The following is a 26,855-nucleotide window of genomic DNA, read 5'->3' on the forward strand; positions in this document are numbered from 1 at the left end:
CTGATTAAAAAAAATCAATTTCCTAAATAGACTTAAAAAACAATTATATCTACAGCCACTCCTCATTCCCAATAAAAATAACATCCTTGAAAATCTCAAGAGGTGAGACTCTAAGACTTTTTTTTTTAAGTCTCTAATGGCAGCCCAAAAAAGGAATAGCCACACCACCTGTCAATTACCTATCAGATACATGCAAGGGAGGGAATATGGGAGGAGCAGGTGATACTTTGACATTAATTCTTACATCTTTAGAAGCTCTTTTGTTCTGTGCCTGGTACAGAAATGATTCTAAACCTTTTCTTCAGATGCCATCTCCAAACAGAAAAGACAAATGGGGAGAGAAAGAGGAAAGCGGAAGGGCAGGATTGGGAGAAGGGAAGGAGAAGGAGGGTGGGAGAGGGAAAACATTTGTTATTTTAAGGCATTTTTCCCATTCTACCTTGTTTTATGCTCTACATTAACTACCCTAAACTGGTTGCTCCTGAGGCCACAGCTCAACAGTGATCACGTAGCACGGCCGAACAACGGGGCGCACTTACCTCTGTGAACATGTCTTATTGCCTTCCTACATGGCAACAGAGAGCCCCTGTTTTCATACATTCCCTTGTCAGCCCTAATCAGTGTCAATGGGTGAGTGTCTTTTGTGCTCGCTGCTGGAGTGGAAGCCCTGATAGGAAACAACTTTTCATCTCTTCTCTTGCACTGAGCCATGAGAAGCAGAAAGTGCTCCCAGGCATGACTAGTTCCCCTGGCTCCACTCCTAAAAACGCTCTCTCAAGTACATGGTTGCTTAGCAATATTTGCCTTCCCTCTGTACATGTGAAATTGGCAACATCTGTCCCTTAGGCAGTTTTGACCTGTACAAGCACCATGTGGGTAAAGTTTAAAAACATACAAAACGTGTGGCCTTTTGAAAGGGAGGTCTACTGCCCCAAACGGCCATCGACGAATGACCCCTGCTACCTGTATGTTCCGATCATAACAGAACGTCACAATCCCAGAGTGAAGCAACGGGAAACCAAACCAAACAAAAAAATTATTCAAACCACCACTGGGGAGCTCAAATAGCAAGTTGTTTCTGTTTTTATATGCTTATACTTGCACTGTCGGAAATTAAAATCCAATTTTAATAACATTATGAATTGTATTAAAAAATTCATTATTTTCATTGGAATGAAAAGCCTTTATAAGGAAATGTGCACAGTTAAGTACAATGGCTACAGATGAATTAAAGAAAAGTAAAACAATTTACTTATACAGTATGAAGTCTGTTATTAAAACACCTGCATCCCAAAATTGAAGAAGGTCACCTGTAAAGAGCTACATGAAGAAGGTTTGTACAAATCCATTAACCCCCAAAATAATATTCTTGAATTCAATTAAAAAAATCCTTTGAAATTATATCTATGGCGGAGAAATGAAAAAGAATGCTTTTTACATGAATAAAGCAAGACTTAAAAGATCTAGGAAGGAATTAATTGCTCATGGTGAGGCCATGATAATGTAATAAAATTACACTAATATGTAAATCAGGGGTGTAGAGGAATGGCTCAGAGTCAGTTTCCTCCTCTGTAAAATGAGCGCATTGACCTTGGTAGCCTCTAGTCTAAATGTGTGATCCTATGAAATTAATTTGCATATTTGGTGTTACATCAAATTACAGAAGAATTTTTAATATAACTAGAAAATATTATTTTTTAAATTGATGTTAAAAATGGGAGGGGGAGGGTCAAGATTCTCAAGGGAAATAGTAAGAAACACCGGGAAGGAAAGGTGCTTTTATACCTAGTCACCTTTTGTAAAAATTCTATGTAGTGATGAGAAATAAATTCTTTTGCTTTTTACAAGATCCCAAAATACACTGCAAAGCAGCAATCATCACAAGTATTTGGTATCAGCAAAAAAAAAAAAAAAAAAACCAACCCAGAAAAGCTGATCATGGGAACAGATTAAGTAAAAGAGACTCAGAAGGAGTTAAGAATTGCTGTATAATGTTTGACAAACCCAAAGGCACAAGCTACTGGGGCACAACTATTTTTGACAAAAACTGCTGGGAAAAGTAGAAAGCTGTCTAGGAGAAATTAGGCCTTTTTTTTTTTTTTTAGCATCACCCACCATATGTGCTATTATAAGCTCCAAATGGATACATGTCACAGGTATAAAAAGGTCACATTATAAACAAATTTGAGAAGCAAGAAAGATGTCTTTAACAACTACAGACAGGAGAAGTGCTTTTGATGAAACAAAGAATAGAGGACAAGTGATTAATAAGAGAAATGCAAAATAACTAAACTCATAAGATTCCATCTCACAAACATCAAATTGACAAATATGGCAGCTAGGTGGTGCAGCACACTGTGCTGAGCTTGGAATCAGGAAGAGAGCTGGTAGCTGTCAATTACAGATCCCCAAATCACTCCCCCATCCTTCCTCAATTAGTTCAATACCGAGCTTACAATTTTTCCCTCCTCCCTATATCTTCATACCAGAGAATTTGAACATATATATTAATTCTCCCTCAAATACTCTAACCACTCACTTCCTTAACCTACTGCTTCCTCCACCCTACCTTAGCCACAAACAAAGGTCATACCCTGCATTCTGCCATCACTCACAAATGTTCACTCTCCATGTTCAGTTCTTAAATCCTCTTATCTAACAATCATTTAATGGTTTTTCACCTTTCCCTTCTGCTTTCTCATGCATAACCCTACTCCTCATCCTCATCTCTAAACATTAGACCCCTCAATTCTTTCCCAGGCCATCTCTCTAGCACTAGTCACTCTCTCCTCTTCTCCCCATCTTGACCCCTTGGTGAACCAATTTAACTCTACATTCAACTTTATACTTCTCTCTGGAATCCCTACCCTGCTTTTATCACTGATTATGACCAGACAATCCTGTCTTGGATCACTCCCACCATTCCTCACCTTCACACCTAAACTCATGCTACTCAATGAAGGCGGCAAAAATCACAGAACCATTCTGACTAGGTCCACTATAAATTTATGTTACATAATAACCTCAACTGGGTCCTCACTGCTGCTAGGCAATCCTACTATACCTCCCTTATCAACTCACTCTACCCCTCCCCCGCAGTGGTTCTTCCAAACCTTTTTATACCTCCTCAAACCCCTCATGGCTCCATCCCCACTCTTTCAGGAGAGAACTTTGCCTCGTATTTTACAGGAAAAACAAACTGATGCCATTGAACTTGAACTCCCTTCTTCTCCCCTCTTCTTCATCACCTATCACTGAGGTGCCTTCTGCCACTCTCTCCTCCTTCACATGAGGAAGTGGCCTTATTCCTCATCCTGGCTAATCTATTTGTTCATGCAATCCCATTCCATTCTGTCCCCTCCAACAGACTGCCCTGTCTGTTATCCCCACTCTTTCACTTATTTTCAGTCTCTCCCGGTCTACTGGTTCATTTCCTACTGCCTACAAACAAGCCCATGTCTCTTTTATCCTGAAAAAGCTTACCCTTCATCCAGTACCTTGGACTGCGGGGCCCAAGATCTCTCCTTCCAGATTCTCCACTTATGGAAGGAGTGTAAGTCAGCCATATCTTAATTTCTCACCTGGTTCTGGACTTCTCCACAGGCTGACACCTTCTTTCTCACCCCTTCCCAATTTTTTGCTTCCTTTTCTATTCTGTCTTCCCCCATTAAATTGTAAGCTCCTTGAGGGCAGGGACTATCTTTTGCTTTTCTTCATATTCCTAGCATTTAGTATAGGGCCTGGCACATAGTAGGCTTAAACTCTTTACTGCCTTAACAACAACCCCATAAAGTATATTTATACACTTCAAGTATTACCATTTCCATTCTATAAAGGAAGCAATAGAGACCGAGGGATCAACCTAGCATCACACAGCTACTTAAAGAGGTAGAATCATACTGAAACACAGATCTTCTGACCCCAAATTCTGTGCTATTTTCTCTATACCACCCACACTCTATCCTATCCTGTTTTGGATACGTGGAGTTTCAGATGCTAGAACATATCCAGCGTAGAATGGTCATCGTGCTCTTCCTCACACAACACTCCATCCTTTCCACTGGTTGTCTGGCTCCCATGTCTGGAAAGTGCCCTCCCCCCCTCAATGCTACTTCTTGGCATCCCTGCTTTGCTTCAGAACTCAGCTCCAGAACTATGTTGTACAGAAGAACTTTATTGGTCCTCTCATCTGCCACCCTTACCTTCTAGGCATTGTGTACATACTGATGAACAGGATGTAAGTTATTATAGTTTTAAACGCACTAAGACTTTTGGTACACCTTGCACATGTGGATGCCATATCTTCATTAGAAGATATCAAATAATCAGTTAAGTATTTATTAAGCACTAGTTATGTGACCAGATGGAGAAAAAACACAAAGTATGAAACAACAAAAACTACAAGTATTCATTAAACACGTGGTATGTGCCAAGCCCTGAGCTAAGCCTTGGGAATATGAACAGAAGCAGAAAAAACAAGTGTCTGCTGTCAAGAAGCTTATAGGAATAGGAATATAGGAATAGGAAAGTAATAGGAAGCTGGGAGTGGGGGTGGAAGTGAAGAAAGAAAGACATTTCAAGCTGGTGTCCCATAGGTAGCCCACAAGTATCTCAAAATTTAATATCCAAACAGTAGTTTTACTCGGACCTTGGGTATCATAGAAAAAGTACAGAGCGCCCACCCTTTCCTCTCCAACCTTTCGAGCTTTACTTGACACTGTTCTCTGTTTTGCCATCTGTTCCATCCAGAGCACATTATTTCCTTTATCTATCTCTTGCCATTTTCTACCATCTCCTTGTCTTTGCTCACGCTCTCCTATGCACTGGATTATTTTTTTTCCTTCCCAGTATCTACCTTATGGAAATACTCTGTGCATTAAAATCCAAGTCAGCTAACAGTTTTCTCCAGGCTGTCTCCCCCAATCCCCTCAATGTTTGTCTTAATCTCTTCTTGGTATTTTGTATGTGAACTATCCCTAATTAGATTGGGGGGGGGGGGGCTAGGCAATGGGGTTAAGTAACTTGCCCAGGGTCACACAGCTAGCAAGTGTCAAGTGTCTGAGGCCAAATTTGAACTCAGGTCCTTCTGACTCCACCTAATTAGATTTTAAGCTTAAAAACCAGTCTATCCTCCGTTCTTTGCATCCTCAGGACCTACCACTGATTTTATACATTGTGTGAGATTTTAAACGAGCAGGTAGGTGGTCCAGTGGATGGAGCACCAGGCCTGGAGCAAGGAAAACTTATCTTGCCAAGTTCCAATCTGGCCTCCAGACATTGCTGTGCAACCCTGGGCAAGTCACATAACCTTGTTTGCCTCAGTTCCTCATCAATAAAATAAGCTGGACAAGGAAATGGCAACCCAATCCAGTACCTTTGCCAAGAAAATCTTAAATGGGGTCACGAAGAGTCAGAACAATCACACAAGATTTTTTTAAGTTCTATATCTGACATTTCCTGGTCTACAATGAGAAAAGCAAATATTCCTGCCCTCAAATAAACAGTTTTTGTTGTAGTATTAAGTAGTCATGGTTGTGGAAACCAGTTTAGCTGCTCAAGTTTTTAAACTGTATTATAGTTTTTACTGAGCACAGGGTACAGAGCTACTTTCCCTCTCACCCTTTCCCCCACAAATTGCATATATACAGTTGCTAAGAACCAGCTTCATCTGAGTAACCTTTAGGTAACCCTTAAGCTGATGTTTGTCTTCTGTTTCTATTTCATGACTGCGTATTTCAATTGAAATCTGATGGAAAAATTTGAATCAGATAGTTATCCTGACCTCTCCCAGAAGGAAAGTTTTTTTCTTTTTGCTGGGCCTTCAATCCTTTAAGAGTTGGGAATCACTTGCTAGGAGGAAGGGAATTTAAGAAAACCACAAAGGACCAAACTGCAACAATTGAATCAATGCACTTTTTTTTATCTATAAGGGAAAGAAAATAGCAATAGTTGGGTGAAAATTTTTATTTCAAAGTAACAATCATACTTTTGTGGCAACTAACACACTTGGTCCTTCAAAGTATTAAAGAAATGACATTTTCCAGCTTGACTAACTTATCTTTAGACAATCTCGCCTTTTTATTTTTAAAAATTTTAATTGTTTTTCCTGTTGCTTACAACACTATGTATCCTATGGTATCTTCACCCCTCCCTTCCACCTCCCTGACAGCCATCCCATATGACAAATAGTATTTTTAAGAGAAAAAAAAAGTCAGCACAATGGATCAATATACTGAGAAAGTGTGAAAACATGTGCAATGTATAACAGCTGCGGACCTTCCACCTCCACAAAGGGGGAAGTTGGGGGTGACTTCTTATATCTCTTTATTTGAGTCCTGTTCGATCTTTAGGATTTTGTTACATTTACTTTTAATCTGTTGGTGCGCTGTTATTCTTTTCATTTACATTGTTGTAGTTACTGTATACATTGTTTTCTTAGCTCTGCTTACTTCTCTCTCTGATCAGTTCACAGAGATCTTTCCGTGCTTCTCCATAACATCACACACATTTCTTACGGCTCAGTAATATTCCATTATACAGTTTTTTTAGTCATTTCCTACTTGATGGGTATCTACTTTTTTTCCAATTCTTACAAAACTATTACAAAAAGTGCTGCTACAAATATTTCAGAGTATATGAGACCTTTTTTCATATCAGTGGGGTTTTTTGGGGAATAAATACAGTTATGGAGTCTCTATGGAAATTTTAGTCACTTTATTTGCAGAATTCTAAATTTATGGACTAAGTCAAAAATGTGCTTAATGACAGAAAACTATTACATGAAGTTGAGCAGGTAAAATAATTTATGCCATTAAATAATTATGGGTTTGGAGAATACACTCTAAACCCAGGGATGGGGAACCTGAGGCCTTAAGGCCACACGTGGCCCTCTAGATCAAGTGCAGTCCTTCGACTGAATCCATGTTTGGATTGGCCCTTCAGTTGCAGGTTCTCCATCCCCGTACCTATCTTCCAACTCTAAGATTCCAAGAAACTTTAACCCCAGGAAAACAAGGGTATGTTCAAGATTTAAAAAAATAAGTTGCTCTTTCATAGTGGAAGAAAAGAAATAAGGGGGGGTGGGGGAAGATTACAAAACCCAACTATATACACATTCAGAAATACAGGAAAGAGTTTTTTCTCTCTAACTTGATTTATAACAAGCTAAGCACATCAAAGGAAAACAAATGCTCCTTTCAACTTCTTTTTAGAAATTCAACATAAGTCAGCTTTTATCCCTATCACTCCTACTCTTTTCTCAAACGACAACTCATCCCTATAATGTGAAAATTTAATTCTTCAAGAAGAGACCCAGGGTTGGGGGGGAGGGAAGAACCTTCCTTGTTTTTCCCACTACTTTAATTTCTTCATGTCAGTCAAAATATTAAATGACATCACTTTGCCTTTTACAAATGCACACACAGACGTTTTTACCATAAGAGGGGTGTATGTGTGTGTGTGTCTGTGTCTGTGTGCAGGAATGACTTCTTTAGGGAAGACTGTGGACTAAATATTTGGTAACACCTCGGCCAAATCACATGCTCTTATCCGGAACCCAGCACAGTAAATGCCAATCTCTCCATAAAGTTACCCAGATACTCTCATTACCCCATTTCCCCAGCACCTGGGATCTTGCAGGAAGCCTGATACCAGCGTAATCAATAACATCTGGTTGAGGGTTGTTAGGCTCAAGTTTCCCACCACTGGGTTTACAGTGTATTTTCCAAACCCATAATTATTTAATGGCATAAATTATCGTACGTGCTAAACTTCATGCAACATTTTCTATCATTAGGTACATTTTTGACTTAGTCCATGAATTTAGAATTCTGCAAGCAAAGTGACTAAAATCTCCATAGAGACTCCATAACTGGATTTATTCCCCCAAAGAAGCCCATTGATATCACAGCAAGAGACAGATCTAACTCTATATTCAGGACTCCCAAGGAGAAGGAGTCAAGGTTAAAATCTTAAGTCAAGCTACCAGGTAGAGCTAAACCCTAGGAATTCATGAAGACTGCAGAACCGAGTTCTAGCCATTTTTCAGGCCCTCGCCTGCATCATCTAAGAGTGGGGGAGGAAGCAAAGCTGAGGAGCTGGGAGATAATACATCTCACGACTCCCCACCTCCACTTACTCTTTGATCCAGTAAAACTGGCCTCTTTCCATTTCTTCAAACAAGGCATTTCATCTCCTGACTCCAGGTGATTTCCTCTGGCTGTCCTTCATGCCTGGAATGCTCTCTCTCCTTATGTCTATTTTTTGGCTTCCCTGGCTTCCTTCAATCCCCAGCTAAAATCCTAATCTTCTACAAGAAGCCCTTCCCAATCCAATGCATTCTCTCAGTTGATTTTATTTGCAATTTCTCTGGTACGTAGCTTGTTTGTATATAGTTGTTTGCATGTTCTCTCCCCCATTAGACCATGAGCTCCTTGGGAAAAGAGACTTTACCTTTCTTCGGATACTCCAGGACTCAGCTGAGTGACTACCACACCAAAGGCTTTAATAAATCCTTACTGACTAACTTACTGCAAACACAGGAGACCCAAAGAACACTAGAAAAATATGCACATCTGGCTTACAAAAGAGACCACAAATGAGAAAGTGCTAACATTCAAATAGAGGGATGAGAACAGAGCAGATCTTCAGCGTCCTAACGTCTGCAGAGGTCATGGATGCAGCTAAACAAGACAGAGGAGGGTTGGAGAGCATTTTTTTTGTTTTGTTTTGTTTTGTTTTAACGGTTTTAAGAAAACAAAGAAAAAGGGAAAAAACAGAATACAGTATGCAAGAAGGGAAGAGGAAACAGAAGGAACTTCCTCCCTCACAAAAGATGAAGATGAGACAAAGAAAGAGGAAAGAGTGGGTGGAAGGGGCATCACATAAACCTCGATGCCATGTGAATCATACAAAGGACACACAGAAACACACATACACGTTACTGGAGCATACTGTAAGAATACATTATACGAGACAGAGAAATAGAAGGAAAGGGTGGGTGTCATTTAAGAGAGAGAGTAAAACTGGTGAGAGATTTCCAAAATAAGCAAAAAAAAAAAAATACTACCCTCCAACTCTGGAAAGTGTAACGTGAGGTGGGAATTAAAAGAAAAGAAACATTAACGAACAAAATAAAATAACTTATTCTCTTCCCTCAAAAATAATTTTTTCATGACATTCTTAAAAGGGACCAAATAATTTTCTTTAGTTCTACAGGTTACTTTTTGACCCACAACTGAATCAGACTGTGCCTTATATTTATGACTAATTTTCAAATGAGACCAACTCCCAACCAACAGATCTTTTCTGCTAGATAAGACATAATAGAAACGGTAACTGAAAAGAGGCAACAGAAGACAATGGAGAGATGGTGTGTTAGACTGAAAATCCTGTCCTGTCACTTAATAATAGCTGTGTGAAGTTGAACTTAACCTTCTAACCTCTCTGGGCCTCAGTTTCCTCATCTGGAAAATTAAAGAACTAGCCAAGATGATACCATGAGAGTGAGTTGTTTTTGTTTTTTTTTGAAGTTTGCATTTATTCCAAATTTCAGAAATCAAATATTGATAAACTCTCTAAAGGCTTTCCTCACAAAGGCTTTTTGCCCTGATGTTCTTCCTCTTTTATGTCCCAGACCTCACATATACCACCCTCCTCCATTCCTCAAATCGGGCTCCTAGGCTCAAAACCAATCTGCAAAATTCTTTTCTATTAGCAGTGACTCATCTTAAGCCCGTTTCCCTACTCTGACAACAACCGCCATGACAGCATGCCAGACGCAACCCTAAATGTGCTCCCCATGCTTTGAATGGTCCCCTCTGTCCACAAAGCACAAAGGACCCAGGGAATTCCACTTACCTCCGTAGACTCTGGAGGCATTTTCAACTTAGAGAGTTTGGCTTTGGCAGTCACTTTAAAACCTGGCATTTTCTCATAGGAATGTCCATGGTAATCTTCGGGCAGTGGTTTCAGCTCAGGTGACTCACTTGGTGCCTGATCCTGACCATCCATGGGCCGAACATACGCTGTAGGCTTCTGCTGCATGGCTGTGGTTTTTGAGGGCAGGGAGGGAGGGGGAAAGGTTTGAGGGGGAGGCTGGGAAGTTGGTATCCCTAAGCCAGTGACTAGAGCCAAACTGTAGGGCAGTGTCTCTTCCTCTTTAGACTCGAGTGCTAGGTGCATGGGAGATTTAGCTTGGGCACAGCCCTTATTACTACCCTTGCTGCCTCCCAGCATCCTGGACCCAGCTGGTTGGTTGGAATGTCGAGATGCCAATGGTGCAACTGAGGAAGACAATGCAGATGACAAGAGAGAACCTCCCATCTCTAGCGCTGAGTCTGAAAGCTCCACACAAGGGGTTCCTTCAGGCCGGCACTCATCTTTCTTGCTCTCACTCCTATGATGGCGTTCCTGACCGTTGTAATGGTGCTGAATGCCGGACATACCATCACTTTTGATGTGTAAGCTCAAAGCTGGTTCCATTCTTGACTGAGTTGCTTTTGGACAGTGAGAAGGGATGTAAATAGAAGGCCCAGAGGCAGGAGTATTAATAACTTGGTGATGGATACTATTGAAAAATGGTAACTGTGGGACACTATTAGTCTTCTCAGGATAGAATAAATATCTAGATTTTCCTTGTGGGGTTAAAGGGATGCTACTTTCTTCAGGGATACCAAAGAGATTCTGGTTTTTGGTACTGATCAGCTCCTTGACTTCTTCATAATTACCCAATGTATTCTGAATCCTACTGGACAACTCATCTCCTTTGCTAGTCTGAAAAAAAAATTAAATAGAAAAGTGTCACAATTAAAAACTCCTTGACCCAGAACTCTCACTGAATAACAGCACTTTTTGTGATAGCAAAGAACTGGAATAAAAAGGAGCTCTATGTTGATTGGGACATGGCTAAAGGAACTGTGGTAGGTACATCAAAGTAGTGGAAATGTATTGCTGTTAGAAATAATACTCGAGGAATTCGGAGATGCGTGGAGAAATTTCACTTACTAAGTGATGTAAGCAGAAGAAAGTAAACAATAAACACAATACAAAGAGATCAACCAAAAAACCCTGCATATTGTGTAACGATAATGACCAAGCTTGGCCCTGAAGACATAAGTACTTCTTTGCAGAGGTGGGAGAGCCTACACATGGCACATACCACAAAACTTGGTTGATCTTTTGGGTAATTTTGCTGAATTATTTTTTTTAGCCCTTTATCTTTCTTATTTGTTGTTTCTTACAAGGCATGGCTCTCTGCGCAGAGAAGTAAAAATGAAAGGGAAAATATAAAAAAAATAAAGGGAAATTACACTACCTTCCAGGCCAAAGCTATCAGGGAATGACCATTCCCAGTTCTACAACTTCTGGAATTTTAGTCATGTGGTATGCATGTTTTTCTTAATTCTTTAAACTTAATCCACATGCCATTACAATTTAGATTTTTTTTTCTAATTCAATAATTATGACCACTGTACAAACCGAATTGCACTAAATTCTTTTCAGCACATGGTTTGACAAGCATTTATACCCTTGTACACATTAAGTACCTTGTAGGGCTCTCCAAAGAGAGGTGCATTCACAGGGAAGGATTTTTTCTCTTGGTGAACCTCCTGGTTGCGTCTCTCCTTCTCTCTAATTCGAAGTAAGTTTCTATCTTCATTATACAGGCTGCTCAGGTGCCACAAGGGAACACAGAAGGGAAATTACATCAGTGCCTAAGTGTTTAAAAGCAGGGTAGAGATATAGATACAAAATCTAACACTGTCCTTTTAAAGCTTGACCAAACCAAGTAGAAGAACCACTGGATAAAACACTGGCCCAAGGAACAATATATCAGAAAGAAACTTCTGAGTTCACTTTTGAGTATGTTTAAAATCTACACACTCTAGAGTTGACTCAAAACTGAATTATCTTCTGAGGAGTAGATGGGAATAAAATAAAGTAAAAATGGTTCTTCTCTATACAGTTAATCTACTAAATCAGGAGTATGGCACAAATGCTTGAAGAAGACAGAAAGAAATGAAAACTTTGAGATCAAATTCTTCTATTGTCGAGTTTTACAACAGTAATGGACGTCGCAGAATCACCGAGCTCAACTCATTTCAACAAGTTGGGGAAACTTAATCCCAGGTATGTTAAGTGACTTTGCCAAGATCATCCAGCCAGAAAGAAGTCTATATTCCTAAATCTATGTGGAATTTTTTCTTAAAAATAAAAACACAAAATCAAAACAAAAATTGTATTGATGCCAGGACCAATGTAGTTAAAATGTGACGTTATGTACATTACCTGGGAGCAATGTAGGTGGAAAAAGTCACCTAAGAAAACTGTCTTTTTCATACAGTCAAGTTCACCATCATCCTCCTAGTTACCAGGTTTACAACCCTGATGTTATTCTGGATTCCTCATTTTGCCTCACTCCATGGAGCTCGGCAGTTACCAAACCTTGTCATTTCTACTGCAATGCCTCTTTTCCAACCACGCAATGACCACCCCCATTCAGGTCATCATCATGCCTAGCCTAGGCTACTGTAACTACTGGACTATTACTACTACTTCTTCTTCTCCTTGCCTCAAATAAGAGATGATTTCCAAAAGCATCACCAACCTTGCATCACGTCTCTCCCTTCTACAATCCATCCTGACACTGCTGCCTAAGAGATCTTCCTAAAACATGGTTCTGATCATGTCACTCTGCTACACAAGAAACTCCAATGTTCTAGCTAAGAAAATGAAGGACTACATGAAACAGCTGCTGTTTTTACAGTTAACAATTACAAACCTGTATTGGGTTGTGTTTTTTTTCCCCTGAATTTAACCTAAGGAGTATATAATACTATAATGATACCAGACTTATTTCAAAAGAAACAAGTTAAAGTTGTTTTGAACTGGGCAGAGGCACCTTAACCAGTAGTAATATAAAAAAGGAAAAAGATACATTCTGAAATGTCTAGACAAACAAAACATAAGAGCAACGCTAAAAAATGAAAATCTCTTTGTTAATTGTTATTGGTGGATATCCATCTTATTCATCTCTTTTTCCTCATCTTACTGTAAAGGTGACCCCCTAAAAGGTAAGCCTGTGGAGCAAAAACACTGGCAGGCTGTACCAAGTTATGAAGGCTTTGAGAGTGGTCCCATTAACAAATTGAGACAGTTTGCTAAGACCCAACCTAGCTAATTATGGAGATATGTATCATTAGTAGGCAGGCTATCCGGTGAGACACGTGGGTGGGGGCATGCAGATGGTAACCCATGTAACAAAGAAACATTTAAAATGACACTATGCAAAATGTATGCAGAGATAGTAACTTAATAGTAGAACACGGGCAAGAAGCTATTAAGCGTCACAAATTTTTTCTTGGCCATCAAGAAATATCATCATGACTGCCAGCATCTTAAATGTAATGCTATCCCATAGCCAACTAGTGGACATACTGCTGGAGTAGCTTAAACCTATCAAGGTTGATCTGGCTATAAAAGAAACCAAACCTTAACACAACGCCGAGTACCTCACAGGCACTTTTTAAATGCTAGTGACTAATGAGAAGAAAGAAAACAGTTGTAACTAAATGGAATGATGGTTCCCAGGTAAAGAAGGAGCTGATGAAGTTGGTTTCATCATATGCCTGGAAGTTACAAGAAACATTATTTCATGGGACATTTGGTCATAACATCATGCAGCACAAATGATAAGTATTTGGGGGGGGGGGAAGACCACCATAAAAATACTAACAGTTAATGGACCAACATAAGTTCCTGAGAAAAGATGAATGAATGAATTTATTTAGTGTTCGCTACATATAAAGCACTGTGATCAGCTGTAGGGATACAAACAGGAAGCTCAGACATTTGCTGTTGTCGGAGAGCTCACATTCTAATTGACAGATAACACATCAAAGGTTTCAGCTGAAAGCCAGATATAAAGGTCCCAAGGTCCTTAGGGTGCAGCACCAAAGCACAAGACAATAATGCCTACGCTTGAATGTCATTTCCACTGATAACAAACTGAACTATCTGACAGTACCAAGGGCTTGGGGGGCAAGGACTTTTTGGGGTCTTCAAAAGATGTGACTGTAGGACTTGCAGGAGCAGTTGCCAGAATGCATCTCCACAGAAGTTGCTTCCCAGAATGACGGGCTGGAAGGAATGCTGCTCCAAAGGCTCTCGGAATGTCTCTCTCAAGGTCTGGTGACAGTGGGAAGGGTGGTTTGACTTGACTGGCACATGCTGCCTACTGCCTCTTCCTCAGAACACCTTGTAGCTTCGCTGAGGCTAGATTGCCTGTCCTTGGTAGTGCCATTGGTGGGATGGCTAGCCCTTCTCCACGGGAGCTGCTTCGTCCAGTGATGGCTAGGAGAGCTGAGCAGGAACAGGAGTCTGGGGGATACTGGCACTTCCCGGGCTCCTGCCTGTCCCTGTTGGTGGCAGGTGGTCAGTAGCTGTTGGTGGTGATGATCCAGATTAAAAAGTTGTTTCATCTACTAGCATCTCTGTTTCAACAGTCTCTCAAATTTCACAATGTAAGAGAATTTAGAAATAAAATTACGTAAGTAAAACTTCAGATGACACCAATCGCATTTTAAAATTATCCCATATAAAAATCATTAATCTTATTACCTTTGGCATTTTAAAAACACTTTAGAGTTATCAGGTATGGAACAATTACATTCAATTAAACAAATAATAATAATATAGTGCTTAGCATAGGCCAATCACTGTGTTAAGCTCCTTACAGTCATCGTATTATTTTGATCCTCAACAACAACCCTGAGAAGTGGGTACCATTATTATTTTTCTCTTTACAGATCAGGAAACTGGGGCAAACAGAGATAAGATAACTTGCCTAAGATTGCACAGCTAATAAATTTCTGCAACTGGTCGTAATTCAAGTTTGCCTACATTTTTCCAGCATTTTTTTTGCCAACACTTTTATTTGAGAGGGGTTAACAGAATAAGAGCGAGAGGGTCTCTGACCAAGGAAGAGTTAATTAGAGGCGGCTATAAAGTGTAAACCTCTTACCTATTTTTTTTCTTCACTCTGGGATTATACAAGCAGACACAGATAGTTTTAACAAAGCGCGCAGTAGCAGTCCTAACTTTTCTGGTTTCTAACAGAGGCACTCAGTCGCAGACCCAGGCAGTTTAAGAAACAATAGAGGTATGCAGTTACAATTTTACAGAAGAGTGCAGTTTAAAAACACAGAGCCACGCAGAGGGACCAATTAACAGAGGAGTGTAGTTTAAGAAAGGATATCCTTACCCGAGTGATCCGAGGTAAATCGGGTCACCCGAGGGCCCTAGAGTTTTTTGAAGGGCTCGACCAAAGCAGAGCTCGGGTAGTGAAGCAGGTACAAGGGCATTGGACTCACCAGACAAGGAGGGGTCAGACTCTGAAGAAATAAATCTCCGGTGGCACCTAATTGTTCCCACTTGTACCCGAGAGTCCAATGACCCAGCACCTAGTCCAATCCCACTGGTATCGGAGAGTCCAATGGCCTGATTCTGTATCCAATCCCATTTCTGAGAAACACAGACAAAATGACAAGACAGATACAAACAGAACAGAGCACGCAGTTACGGTCCATAGCTGGGCACTGTTACAGTAGCACGCCCTCACCAGGGGTGGCCCCGGCACATGTGTCCAGTTCACCTCCTTGCTTGCAAGCTGTTTCCCTCACTGCAACATTAAGCTTCTGTTTGATTCCTGACTCACCTGTCTCTAGCCTGCTCTGTTTGGCTCCAGCCATCCACATAGTAGAGGCCAGTTTGGTCCGGTTGACCGTCTATACTCTGATACTTGTTTACTTCAATGCAAAGATGGGTATAGGAAAAATATATAGAAAAGTAAGTTCAGGAAAAAGAAATGGTCAAAGATTACATGGAAGCCTCACACCTCATTATCATGAATACTTTCTTCAAAAAATGAACTGACAGGCAGCATGCTAAGCAAAAAGCCCCAACACCAAGAATGTTGGGTTGTTTTGTTTAAAGCATTTTTACTTTATGCCACGTGCACCAATACTCAGTGCTAAGTGTTGGGGATACAATTAGAAAATAGGCCCATCATCAAGCATAAGGATTCGGCAGGTCATAATACTGACTTAGCTTTAAAATGTAATGTTATCTATGTTTTATTATATTTTTATTTATTATGTTATTTTCCAATTTCTGCCCCGACGTATGACAGTTCTAAAGTAGACAATACACACAGAAGGTTTCAGCTTTAAGTCGGATGGAAAGGTTGCAAGGTCCTTACAGTAAATGTCTTCTTTAATGTCACTTCCACTGATGAGTGAAACAGGCATTTAAACAGACAGGAAAAAACATTATTGATGAGAGTTACTTCTGAATCAACTATCAACATACTATCAACTTATCTGAGATAAGAGCAGAATTAGTTAAGAAAAAAACAAAAAGAGTAACAAAATAAGACAATGTACAACAAAAAAACTGAACAAAGAATTACTGAATCAAATTGTTGAAAATAAAAAATGGGAAAAAGACAAGATAAATGATATTGATTATAATAATTTCATCAGGAAGTTAAAATAATATAAATGAATTGCCACAAGGAGGAGAGCAAAAGGGCTCAGAAAGCACCTAAGTTAGCAAGTATTTAACTTCTAGCCAAATGGAGAAAAATGATTTCCAAAAGCATCACTATATTAGAAAATAAACTTGTTAGGAAAAGCATATAAAAAAGAACGATGGACATTTATGAGCAGTATCAACTCGCAAAGAAGAAATAAACACTGGGAAATAAAACTGGCTTAAAGACAACATGACAAGATAACAAACTAAGCAAAGTCATCCCCCTCAAAGGGCATTCAAAGACAAAAATTAGAAGCACTACGAATAGAAGAAGAATGGAAGAGTTGCACAAACCATTTCAAGGAAAGAGAGTAAAACACTTGCACTTAACTTCACAGTCCAGGAGTTGCTAGCAAAGGACACAGAAACGGTACTGAAGAAATAATAAAGACCAATGAAGGAGCAATATGCATGGTATTAGGAGAATCTACCAATGGTATGGCAAAAATACAGAAAGAGGTGACCAATCAAACATTAATAGCTGTCAACATACTATGCCAACTCTCCCTACTATACAAAGTCTTTAGAGGCATCTATGCAAGATTTGGGGGCAGCTAGGTGGTAATGTGGATAGAGGTGCCAGGCCTGGCGTCAGAAAGATTCATCTTACCGAGGTCAAATTTGACCTCAGACACTTACTAGCTGTGTGACCCTGGGCAATTCACTTAACCCTGTATGTCTCAGTTTTCTGATCTGTAAAATGAGCTGGAGAGGGAAATGGCAAAACCACTCCAATATCTTTGCCAAGAAAACCCCAAATGGGGTCATGAGGAGTCAGACATGACTGAAATGACTGAACGACAACCATACAAGATTTGAGTGTAGCCTCAATGTGGGCAGTATTAGAGAACACGAAAGCTTTCAAAGTGATATAAATCATGAACCACATCTTTATTACCTTATGTTTAAATAAAAGATACAGAAAATATTAGATCCTGTTGTATTTACTGTTTATCGTTTCAGACTCTTTTTACATCAGGTTTCTCCCATCCATTCACCAAAATTATTCAGGATGCCTTAGAAAATGTAACAATAGAAATAACCTTGTTAAATGACCTGTTTAATAAACAATAAACATAAGAGAGGAATAAAATGGAGAGAAATATGCTTACCAAAGGTATTCATCACTGTGATGGAGGCAATCAAGCACAGATTCCAAGTCAACAGAGATTTCCTGTGTATGGCGAGGTCTCCCCATACTCCTATTTGTGGAAGGGATCAAATTTTGCTGATTGCATCAAGTTCAAGTCCAAAGACACTGCAGAGCCTCCTGAAAATCTCTAATCACTCAAAAGAGTTTTGGTCGACCATCCACATAGGAAAAACTAAGTGGATGAAAAATTTCTATTGGTCAGATTTCAATATGCATTTAGAATGCATGGTGTCTTATAAAGCTTGTCCAATAGTATGTATAACTTAGACAACACAGATACACAATGAGAGGAGAATGGGCTGGATGGCTTTTGTGAAACAGCAAAATCCTTTCATTGACTCCAAACTTTCTATGAAAGCAAAGTTTCACCTTCTCAATGCTAACATTTCCCCAGCATTGTTATACGTCAGTGAGCGGGCAAAGGAGAGATGTGAAATGATTGTAAACAGGCTACAATGCATAATCTATAAGGAACTTGGAAAAAAACATGAGTAAAGGCTGTCACTAAGAATTCACATGTCAGGAGCAGATGGTCACAGAAAGAGCAAGAGATGAGAGGTGAACAGCCAACAGTGCTCCTCTGGTACCTGGCCAGGGCTCCAGCACCTTGAGCAGACTGCCTGTGAAAAACTTTTAGGAAACTAAAAGCCAGAATCCCTCAGGATAGACAGGTTTCAAATGGTTGCAATCTTGTTTGTTGGGAGAAACTCCCTAAATAATAACATAACAGACTTGAGTATATCTATAGCCACAGTAAGATTGAAAAAGAAATAATTCAATTATATGAAATACTGGTTGGACAAAATTCTAGATGGTTTGGGGGAGAGAGAGAGAAGAGATAGCTATTTACTATTTTCTGATTAGAAGACATAGAAACTTACATGAATTCATGTTACGTAACCTCAAATGGGCTCTTGCTGCAGTAAGACATTCCTTTTGCTCCTCTCAAATTGATCCTCTCTTCCTAAATTTGCTACACTGTACTAAACCTTCCAATTTTCCTGAAACCTCCCAAATGATCCTCTTTCCCCATGCTCTCAGCAGAAGACATCACCACGTATATTAAGGCCAGTAGTTCCTTCTTCTCCCTTTCTGTACATCACTCCCTAAAATCTCCTTTACTCTAGTTTCTGTTGAAAAAGCAGCCCTCCTTCCCACAAGGCCAGCCCCTTTACATGATCCAACCCATTCCTTCTCCAGCAGATTTCCCCAACCCTAATCATTCCCATCTCCCAATCCTTGATCTCTTCATGCCGTAACTTTGAAAACTCCTTACTTGACCCCTTAAAGCTACTGTCCTATATCTCTTTCCTTTCTCAGTCAAACTCCTAGAAAATAAGGTCTACCTCATTGCTTACTTTTATTTTTTATTGTGAAGTTAAATAAGCATTTCCATATACACAGTAGCACTGAAAAAAAGAATTGTACATGAAACCATGAATCTACTACAGCTTTTCTCCTTTAAATATATAAGAAATTCAACACATACTTTTCAAAGCTGTACTGCCTGTTTATATTTTCTTCTAGCCTTCCTTCTGTTATCATTTGTAATCAAGCAATAAACATTTATTAAGTGCCCCCTACTAGCCAGGCACTGTTCTAAGCCCTACAAACGTCAAGACAATCCCTGCCCTCAAGGAGCTTACAACCCAATGAAGGAGACAAGATGCAAACAAATATATACAAAGTAAGCCATTTGTAGGATAAATAGGAAATAATTAACAGAGAGAAGGAACTAGAATTAAAAGGGGTTGGGGAGGATTTCCAGTAAAAGATCAGATGTTAGTCGGGACTTAAAAGAAGCCAGGAAGGTTCAGAGAGAATGCCTGGGGGCTCTGAAGCCAAGAGATTGAGTGTATAGTTCTGGGAACAGCCAGGCCAGGATTGAAGAGATCTCGTCTGGAAGTAAAGCATAAGACGACAGGAAAGGAAAGGGAAGTAGGAGGGAAGTAGGTTATGAAGAGCTTTGAACGTCGAATAGAGCATTTTGTATTTGCTCCTGGAGGCAATAGGGAGCCAATGGAATGACTCACTTTTCTTTTTTGGTCATCCCCTCACCTACTCCCTACTCATTCAAAACAACAACAACAACAAAAGAAAACTGGTAACAAACACACAATGTCAAGCAAAACATATTCCCATACTGGTTACAGCATTCTTAAGTCTTTTAAAGTTGTTTTTTTTTTTTTTAACAATGCTAACTTTATTACATTAATTGTTCTACTGGTTCTGCTGACTTCCCTCTTTGTCAGTTCATACAAGCCTTCCCAGGTATCTCTGAAACATTCCATAATTACTTATACCACAAGAATGAAAACGAAAACAATTATGAGGTTCTACCCTTTAGACTGGCAAGTTGAGGGGCATTGAATAAAAATAAGGGGGCAGTAGAAGCACAAGGAAAGAGAAGACAAGAAAATTTTGAAAAATGATTCGTACACATTTCTTCTGTTGTGTAACAGAATTAAAGTCATGGTGCTTACATTATTTTCAAAATAAACACACAAAATCCAAGTTAATGGCTTGTTTACAATATGATATATGGTTACATGACATGACCCCAATACTGCATCATCAAAATTTAAATGCAGAAAAAAACCCACAAATTTACAATAAATTATTAAATTTAAGGTGCATTATTTTAAGTATATATATTTATTTTTTTGAAATGACACAAATTTTTTTAAACTGTTAAAGAGTTAAAGTAGATTTCCGGGGGAGCTAAGTAATTTTTTTTTAAAGAGGCTGTAGGCCAAATAAGTTTGGGAACCCCTGCACTATGCCCATTCCTGATGGGGATATCCAGAAAAAGTCACACAAAGTCATTTCTCCAGCCCAGTTTGGCATAGTGGGATAGACAGATATAGAGGTCTGTTGATACGGGTGACAAGGCCAGGAAAGAGGAGGTTCCAAACCCATACCAAAGAACCACCCCATTCATATGGGGCACGGAACAGAGAAAAGTGCAAACTGGCAGTTTTTTCACTCATTACCCAGTCCTGGGTCACAGATCGAGGGCAGACTGAGAAGTGAAGGGTTGCAGGGTAAAGCAGGTTCTATGTAGAGGACAAAGAAAGGAAGCTCACAAGCAAGCAGCGGCTGTGTGGCTCAGACCCTAAGAGCTGAGCGGGTCTCAGTTACCGTGTCTACCTCCATCTGCAGAGGAATGGCCAGGCAAGATTCCCAGACCAAAGTGGAGCCTGAAGTTCTATCACTCTGATCCAGCAGAGCTTGCCAGCTGGCCAACAGGGGCTGAGTCCAGCAGCGGTCTACTCTTCAGACCCAAAGCCAAAGCTCAGACCAGGAAGACGGCAATCATACTTCGCCCTGGATCAGACCACTTTGGACACAATGAAAGCTTGCAGGTCCCCAGACTGAGCTGTCTCTGATACCTTGCAGTAACACAATACTCAATATTCCCAAGAATGCAGGAACAGGATCAGCCCAGACTTTATCTCCAGAAGTGCGCACAGTCCAGCCCTAACATGAAATCCGAAGTCGGCAAGCAGGCTGAGAGAATGAACAAATAAAAAGAGAATCCCACCATAATGAGGTATGATGTTACCAAGGAAGTTCAACCCAAACCCAGAAGAAGAAAATGAAACCATAACATCTACAAGCAAATACTTGGGGGGGGGGACAAAAAACAAACTGGGACAAAAACTCAACTAAAACACCTAGAAGAGATGAAGCAAGAGTTAAAAGAATTAAAATTTTTTATAAATGAAATGCACCACTTGAGGAAAAAACTGGAAACGAAATGAGAGCTATGGAAGAAAGAATCAGAAAGGTCATAGACAACTTGGCACAAGAGGTACAAAACCTTGCCCAAGGAACTAACTCCCTGAAAATTAGAATGGAACCGTAGATGCCAATGACTCCATGAGGCAAAAGGAAATATTGAAACAAAGTAAAAAGATGTAAGATATCTCACAGCAAAAACAGCTGACCTGGAAAACACAACAAGGACAACAATTTAAGAATCACTGGACTACCTGCAATTTCAAAAAACTCTTAAAAGAATGTTGCCCAGAAGCAGAGGGCAAAGTGGAAATAGGAAAAAAAAAATCCAGTCACCTCCTGAAACTCCAAAATGAAAACTCCTCGGAATATAATACCCCAAATTCGGCTATTCCAAGTCAAAGAAAAAAAGACTACAAGCAGCCTGAAAGAAAGACTTTAAGCCACAGTCAGAATCACACAAGATCTAGCAGCTGCCACTATGAAAGAGCAGAGAACTTAGAATATTATATTCCAGTCTTAAAGCCAAGAATAATTAACCTAGAAAAACTGAATGCTTTAATGAAATAGAGCATTCAAAAGCTACAGTAAACTCTGAAGTTCAAACATAGGAGTGAAGAGAAACATAAAACAATAAAATGAACAAATGATAATAAACGATAAACTGCTTACATTCAAATTTGTGGGAGATGATGTGTCTCCTCTAAATACTATCATCATCAGGGTTCATAGAGGGAATCTAATTAGACAAGGCACTGGAATGGTTTTATTATATCTTGATCTTAAGAAAACAATGGAAAGAGAGGGGAAGAGGAACACAGTGGGGGGGGCGAAGGGGAAGGGTTACTGGGGATCTGGGAGAATGGGAGTGGACAGGGGAGGTTAGGAAAAATATCTCACATAATCAAGAATGTTCAAGTAGACATTTATATAAATGAGGAAGGCATGTGAGAGCAGCTGATACTTGAACCTCACTTTCATCTGAAATGGTCAAAAGAAGGAAGAGTATACACACACTGAGTTGGAAACAGAAATACATTTCATTCAATAGGAAAATAAGAAAGGGAAGGGTGAGGAGGGGCAACTAACTAGAAGCAACTGGAAGGACAGTAAGCTAAGGGAGGGATCAGTCCTAAGTGAAATAAACTCTAAAGATGTACGAAAATACTTACAGCTCTTTTTGAAGTGACAAAGAATGGGAATGTGAGGGGTGCCTATAAATTGGGGAAAGGATGAACAAATTATGATATACAGATATGATGTAATACTATTGTGCTATAAGAAATGATGGAGAGGGTTTCAAAGAAACTTGAGAAGACCTGTATGAACTGATGCAGAGTGAAGCAAACAGAACCAGGAGAATAATTTATACAATGACAACAATATGATAAAGGCAAACAACTCTGAAAGAATTTGGAACTCTTATCAGCACAATGACCTAATACAATTCTAGAGGAGTAATGTCGAAAAGCGAGACCCACTTCCTAAAAGTGAGTTAGTGCAGGACTCAAGAATACAAAGAGACAAACATTTTCCTGGATGTGGTCAATGAGGAAATTTGTTTTGATTGATTATACTTGTTTGCAATGTCTTTAGCATTTCTTTTGTTTTCAATTAGGCATGGGGTCAGAATCGGTTGGACTTAGCATTAGGGTTAGAGTTAAAGTTGGGAAGGTGAGAAGGATGATTTTTGCTAACTGAAACAAATAAAGTATTTTTAAATAAAAAAAATTTAATACAAGCAGCTACCTAAATCAACAATAGAGTATATACTGGTGATACATTACAAACTTTATCAATACAGATTTAAAGCAAGGATGCTCACTCCACTATTTGTTAAGAGTTCTAGAAATGTTAATAAGACAAAAGAAAGAAATTGAAGGTACAAAAATATGCAAAGAGTAGATAAAACTATCCTCATTTTCTGATCACATGGTGTTTTACTTAGATAATCCAAGGAAATCAGGAAGGATATTCACTGAGGGAAAGAAAGGGAGGGAATAGGCATTTATTAAGTGCCCACTGTGTACCAAACACCATGCTAAGTATTTTAAAAATATTTTCTCATTCCATCTTCACAACAATTCTGTGAGGTAGGGGCTTTTATTAGCCTCATTTTACAGTTGAGAAAACTGAGTCAAACAGAAGTTAAGTGATTTGTTCAAGGTCACATAGCTAGTATCTAAGGCTGAATTTGAACTCAGGACTTCCTAACTCCAGGTCCAGTATTGCATCTACTTTTAAACCCAGCTTCAGCAAAGTTATAGACTTCAAAACAGAGCCTCAAAATTTACCTATAATTCTATATAATAACAAAATCCAAGAGGTAATAACGAAAAGGAAATCCTATTCCAAATAACTACAAAATGCATAAAATACCCAGGGATTACCTGAGCACATGAAAGATTTGTGTAAGTTAAATTACAAACCTCTCTTTCAAGAAATAAACAACAACTGAAATAGATGGAGGAATATTCAATGCTCATAGCCAGATATGGCCAGATCATGCCAACATAATAAAAATGACAAAGTTATCCAAGCTAATATACATTGGTAATGCTATACTACTCAAATTATCAAAAAGATACTTTATAGAACTCTATAAAATAATTTTAAAAATTCATTTGGAAAAAATAGAAGATGTCAAGGGATAGAATATATATTCAATATGCATGCAGAATATATATATATATATATATATTTTCAAGGGAATAGAAGATATCAAGGGAAATGGTTTTTTAAAAACCAGCAGAGACAAAGGGGGAATAATATTTCCAGACCTCAAACTATATTAGAAAACAATAGTCATCAAAACAATACGGTATAGGTTAAAAAGCAGGAATTTAGCAGACCAGACGAAGGAAAATTAGAAACAATGGATCTGTATAATCTAGTGCTTGAAAAATTGGAAAGCATAAACTGTTTAGGAAAATACTTTCTATTTGATCAAAATTGCTGGAGAAAGTAGAAAACAATCCGGTGGAAATTACAACATGTTCTACAATAAATTCAAAGTGGATAGGTGATATTATATTCAAGATCACATCATAAAAAAACATTAGAGGCGACATAGATCATACACCTCTCACAGCTATGGACAGGAATCTTGACCAAGCAGAAGTCAGGAGCAATTGGAGAAGAAAAAAAAATCTACAACTTTGAATACATGAAACTGAAAATCTTTTAAACAAAACCAAATTAATGCAGCTAGGACAAAAGGAAAGCAGTTGCATAGGGAAAAGAATCTTTTTATCAAATTTCTCTGATGAGGGTTTGGTATCAAACATAAACAATTAATTGAAATTCATACAAACTGATAAATAAGATCAAAAGCCAATCCCCAACAGATAGAGGGTCAAAAGATATGATCAAACTCTCAAAGGCACTACAAACTATTAACAACCACATGAAAGAATCCCCCAAATTACTAATCTGAAAAGAAATGCAAATCAAAACAATCTTGAGGTTTGTTTCACACCCTTTGAAAAGGAAAAGGCGACAAAAAAAGGAACTAGTCAACTTTCAGTGTTTTGAGGGGCTGTGAGAAGGTGGGTTCTTACTATGCATCCTTGGTATAGCAGTCAAATCTGCTGTCCTAGGAAATGCTTCTCCCCCACCCCAGACACATTTTTAAGTGAAATCTGCATCACCAACACTTTGTTAATTCTAGAAAATCAACAACACTATAAGTTCGTTTATAGCATTTGCTGCTTTCTAACTAAGGTCTTTGACAATCTGACAGGGCCATTTTGAGCTGGCTCCAGCACATGGGGTAAAAATGCAAACAAAGTGACTAAAACATCCATACGCTTGAACCTAGTGATTCAGTTACTGAGGTCACTGATAAGAAGCCAAGTCCCCATGTACCCCAATATTTATATAGCAATCACTTTTTTGGGACAGTAAAAAACTATAAACAAAGTAAATTCCAATCAATTGGGGAATGGCTAAGTTAGCCTCTAAACAACTTGTGGCATATCAATGAAATGGGATATTAATTACGAGGCTTTAAGAAACAACAAATCTGGCTATAGAAAAGCATGGAAAGATACAAGTGAACTGATGCAGAGTGAAGTAAAAAGAGACAAGAAAATAACATACAGGGTACAGCTAGGTGGTGCAGTGGATATAGCACCAGCTCTGGAGTCAGGAGCACCAGAGTTCAAATCCGACCTCAGACACATTAAAAACTCACTAGCTGTGTGACTCTGGGCAAGTCACTTAACCCCAATTGCCTCACTAAAAAAAAAAAAAACAATAATAAAAAAACAATAATAATATACACAATATCTATGATGTAAATAGAAAGAACTACCAAAAACCACCAAAAGTGAATATTGCAAATAGACACATGGACTCAAAAGAGGAAATGAGAAGATGCCTCATTCCTATGTTGTTGTTGTCATTCAGTTGTGTTCAACTCTTCATGACCATGTGAACCATAACACACTAATATTTTCTAGGCAAAGATACTAGAGAGGTTTACCATTTCCTTCTCCAGTGGCTTAAGGAAAACAGAAGTTAAGTAACTTGCCCTGGGTCACACAGTTAGTGTCTGAGGCTAGATTTGAAGTCAGGTCTTCCTGACTCCAAGCCCAGCACTCTATAGTGAATCACCTGGCAGCCTCTTCACTCCTTTGTAGAGGTCCACATATGTGGTAAACTGAATATATTTTCATTCTTTTTTAATATAATGATCAGCTTTGCTTATTTTTTCTCTCTTTTCTTTTTATTTCCTTTAAAAATATCATTTTTATATAGGATGACTCTGAGAAGGGGAAAGAAAAGGGATACTTGGTGAAATTTTGGTAATGTAAAAAAAGAATATCTCGATAAGCTATTTTAAGAAAATAAGCAAAAATATTAATATATACATATCCCAAAGAAACAAAAAGTTCTAAACATCAAAGTAATGGAAACTTCTTCTGCAACTATTTTTATTCAAAAATTTATTAGCCTTAGAAAACCCAGAACCAAGAATGACATCAGGTTTCATAATTCATTTCTAATATACTATCAAATCACTTCATGCTCAATTCTCCCTCAAGGTCAGGCTGTAAAGAAACATACATGGACTTCGAGATGCAACAATACAATACCTCCTGAAACGTTCACCTCTGCTGTGTTCCTACGTCTATACAGTTTTCTGATTAGCACAGCACTTCCTACTTTGAGGGAAAACACAAAGTGTTGTTTGTTTCTTAGTCATATAGATAACATGCCCATGTGGTACAATCTCCGTGTGAGTAAAGGTGTTAGGTCTGAACTCAATTAGTCACGTGTCCAGGAATCCAACTGTGACATCAATAAGAACAATGATACAACCATGCCTTCACCAACTTTCCAATCAGTTACTGTAACCAGGATG

At 38.9% G+C, this 26,855-nt stretch overlaps 1 protein-coding gene across 9 annotated transcripts in view; it reads right to left on the minus strand.

Moving 5' to 3' along the window:
* Window positions 1–26,855, minus strand: part of AFF1 (AF4/FMR2 family member 1) — a 175,967-nt gene that overhangs the window by 77,611 nt on the left and 71,501 nt on the right. For 5 of the 9 annotated variants that reach the window (XM_027853351.1, XM_027853353.1, XM_027853350.1 and 2 more), the window contains exons 2-4: window positions 17,706–17,795; window positions 11,547–11,667; window positions 9,859–10,773 (exon numbers count right to left, since the gene is read on the minus strand). The exons of 2 other annotated variants lie outside the window; for them this stretch is intronic. In XM_027853351.1, the coding sequence (XP_027709152.1) occupies window positions 9,859–10,773; window positions 11,547–11,667; window positions 17,706–17,791 (1,122 nt within the window). In that variant the 5' untranslated portion in view covers window positions 17,792–17,795. The remainder of the gene's footprint in view (window positions 1–9,858; window positions 10,774–11,546; window positions 11,668–17,705; window positions 17,796–26,855) is intronic. 2 more of the 9 variants (XM_027853355.1, XM_027853356.1) reach the window with 1 other exon arrangement.

Source organism: Vombatus ursinus, unplaced genomic scaffold (genome assembly GCF_900497805.2).
Source record: "Vombatus ursinus unplaced genomic scaffold, bare-nosed wombat genome assembly UNPS02009975.1, whole genome shotgun sequence".
NCBI lineage: Eukaryota > Metazoa > Chordata > Mammalia > Diprotodontia > Vombatidae > Vombatus > Vombatus ursinus.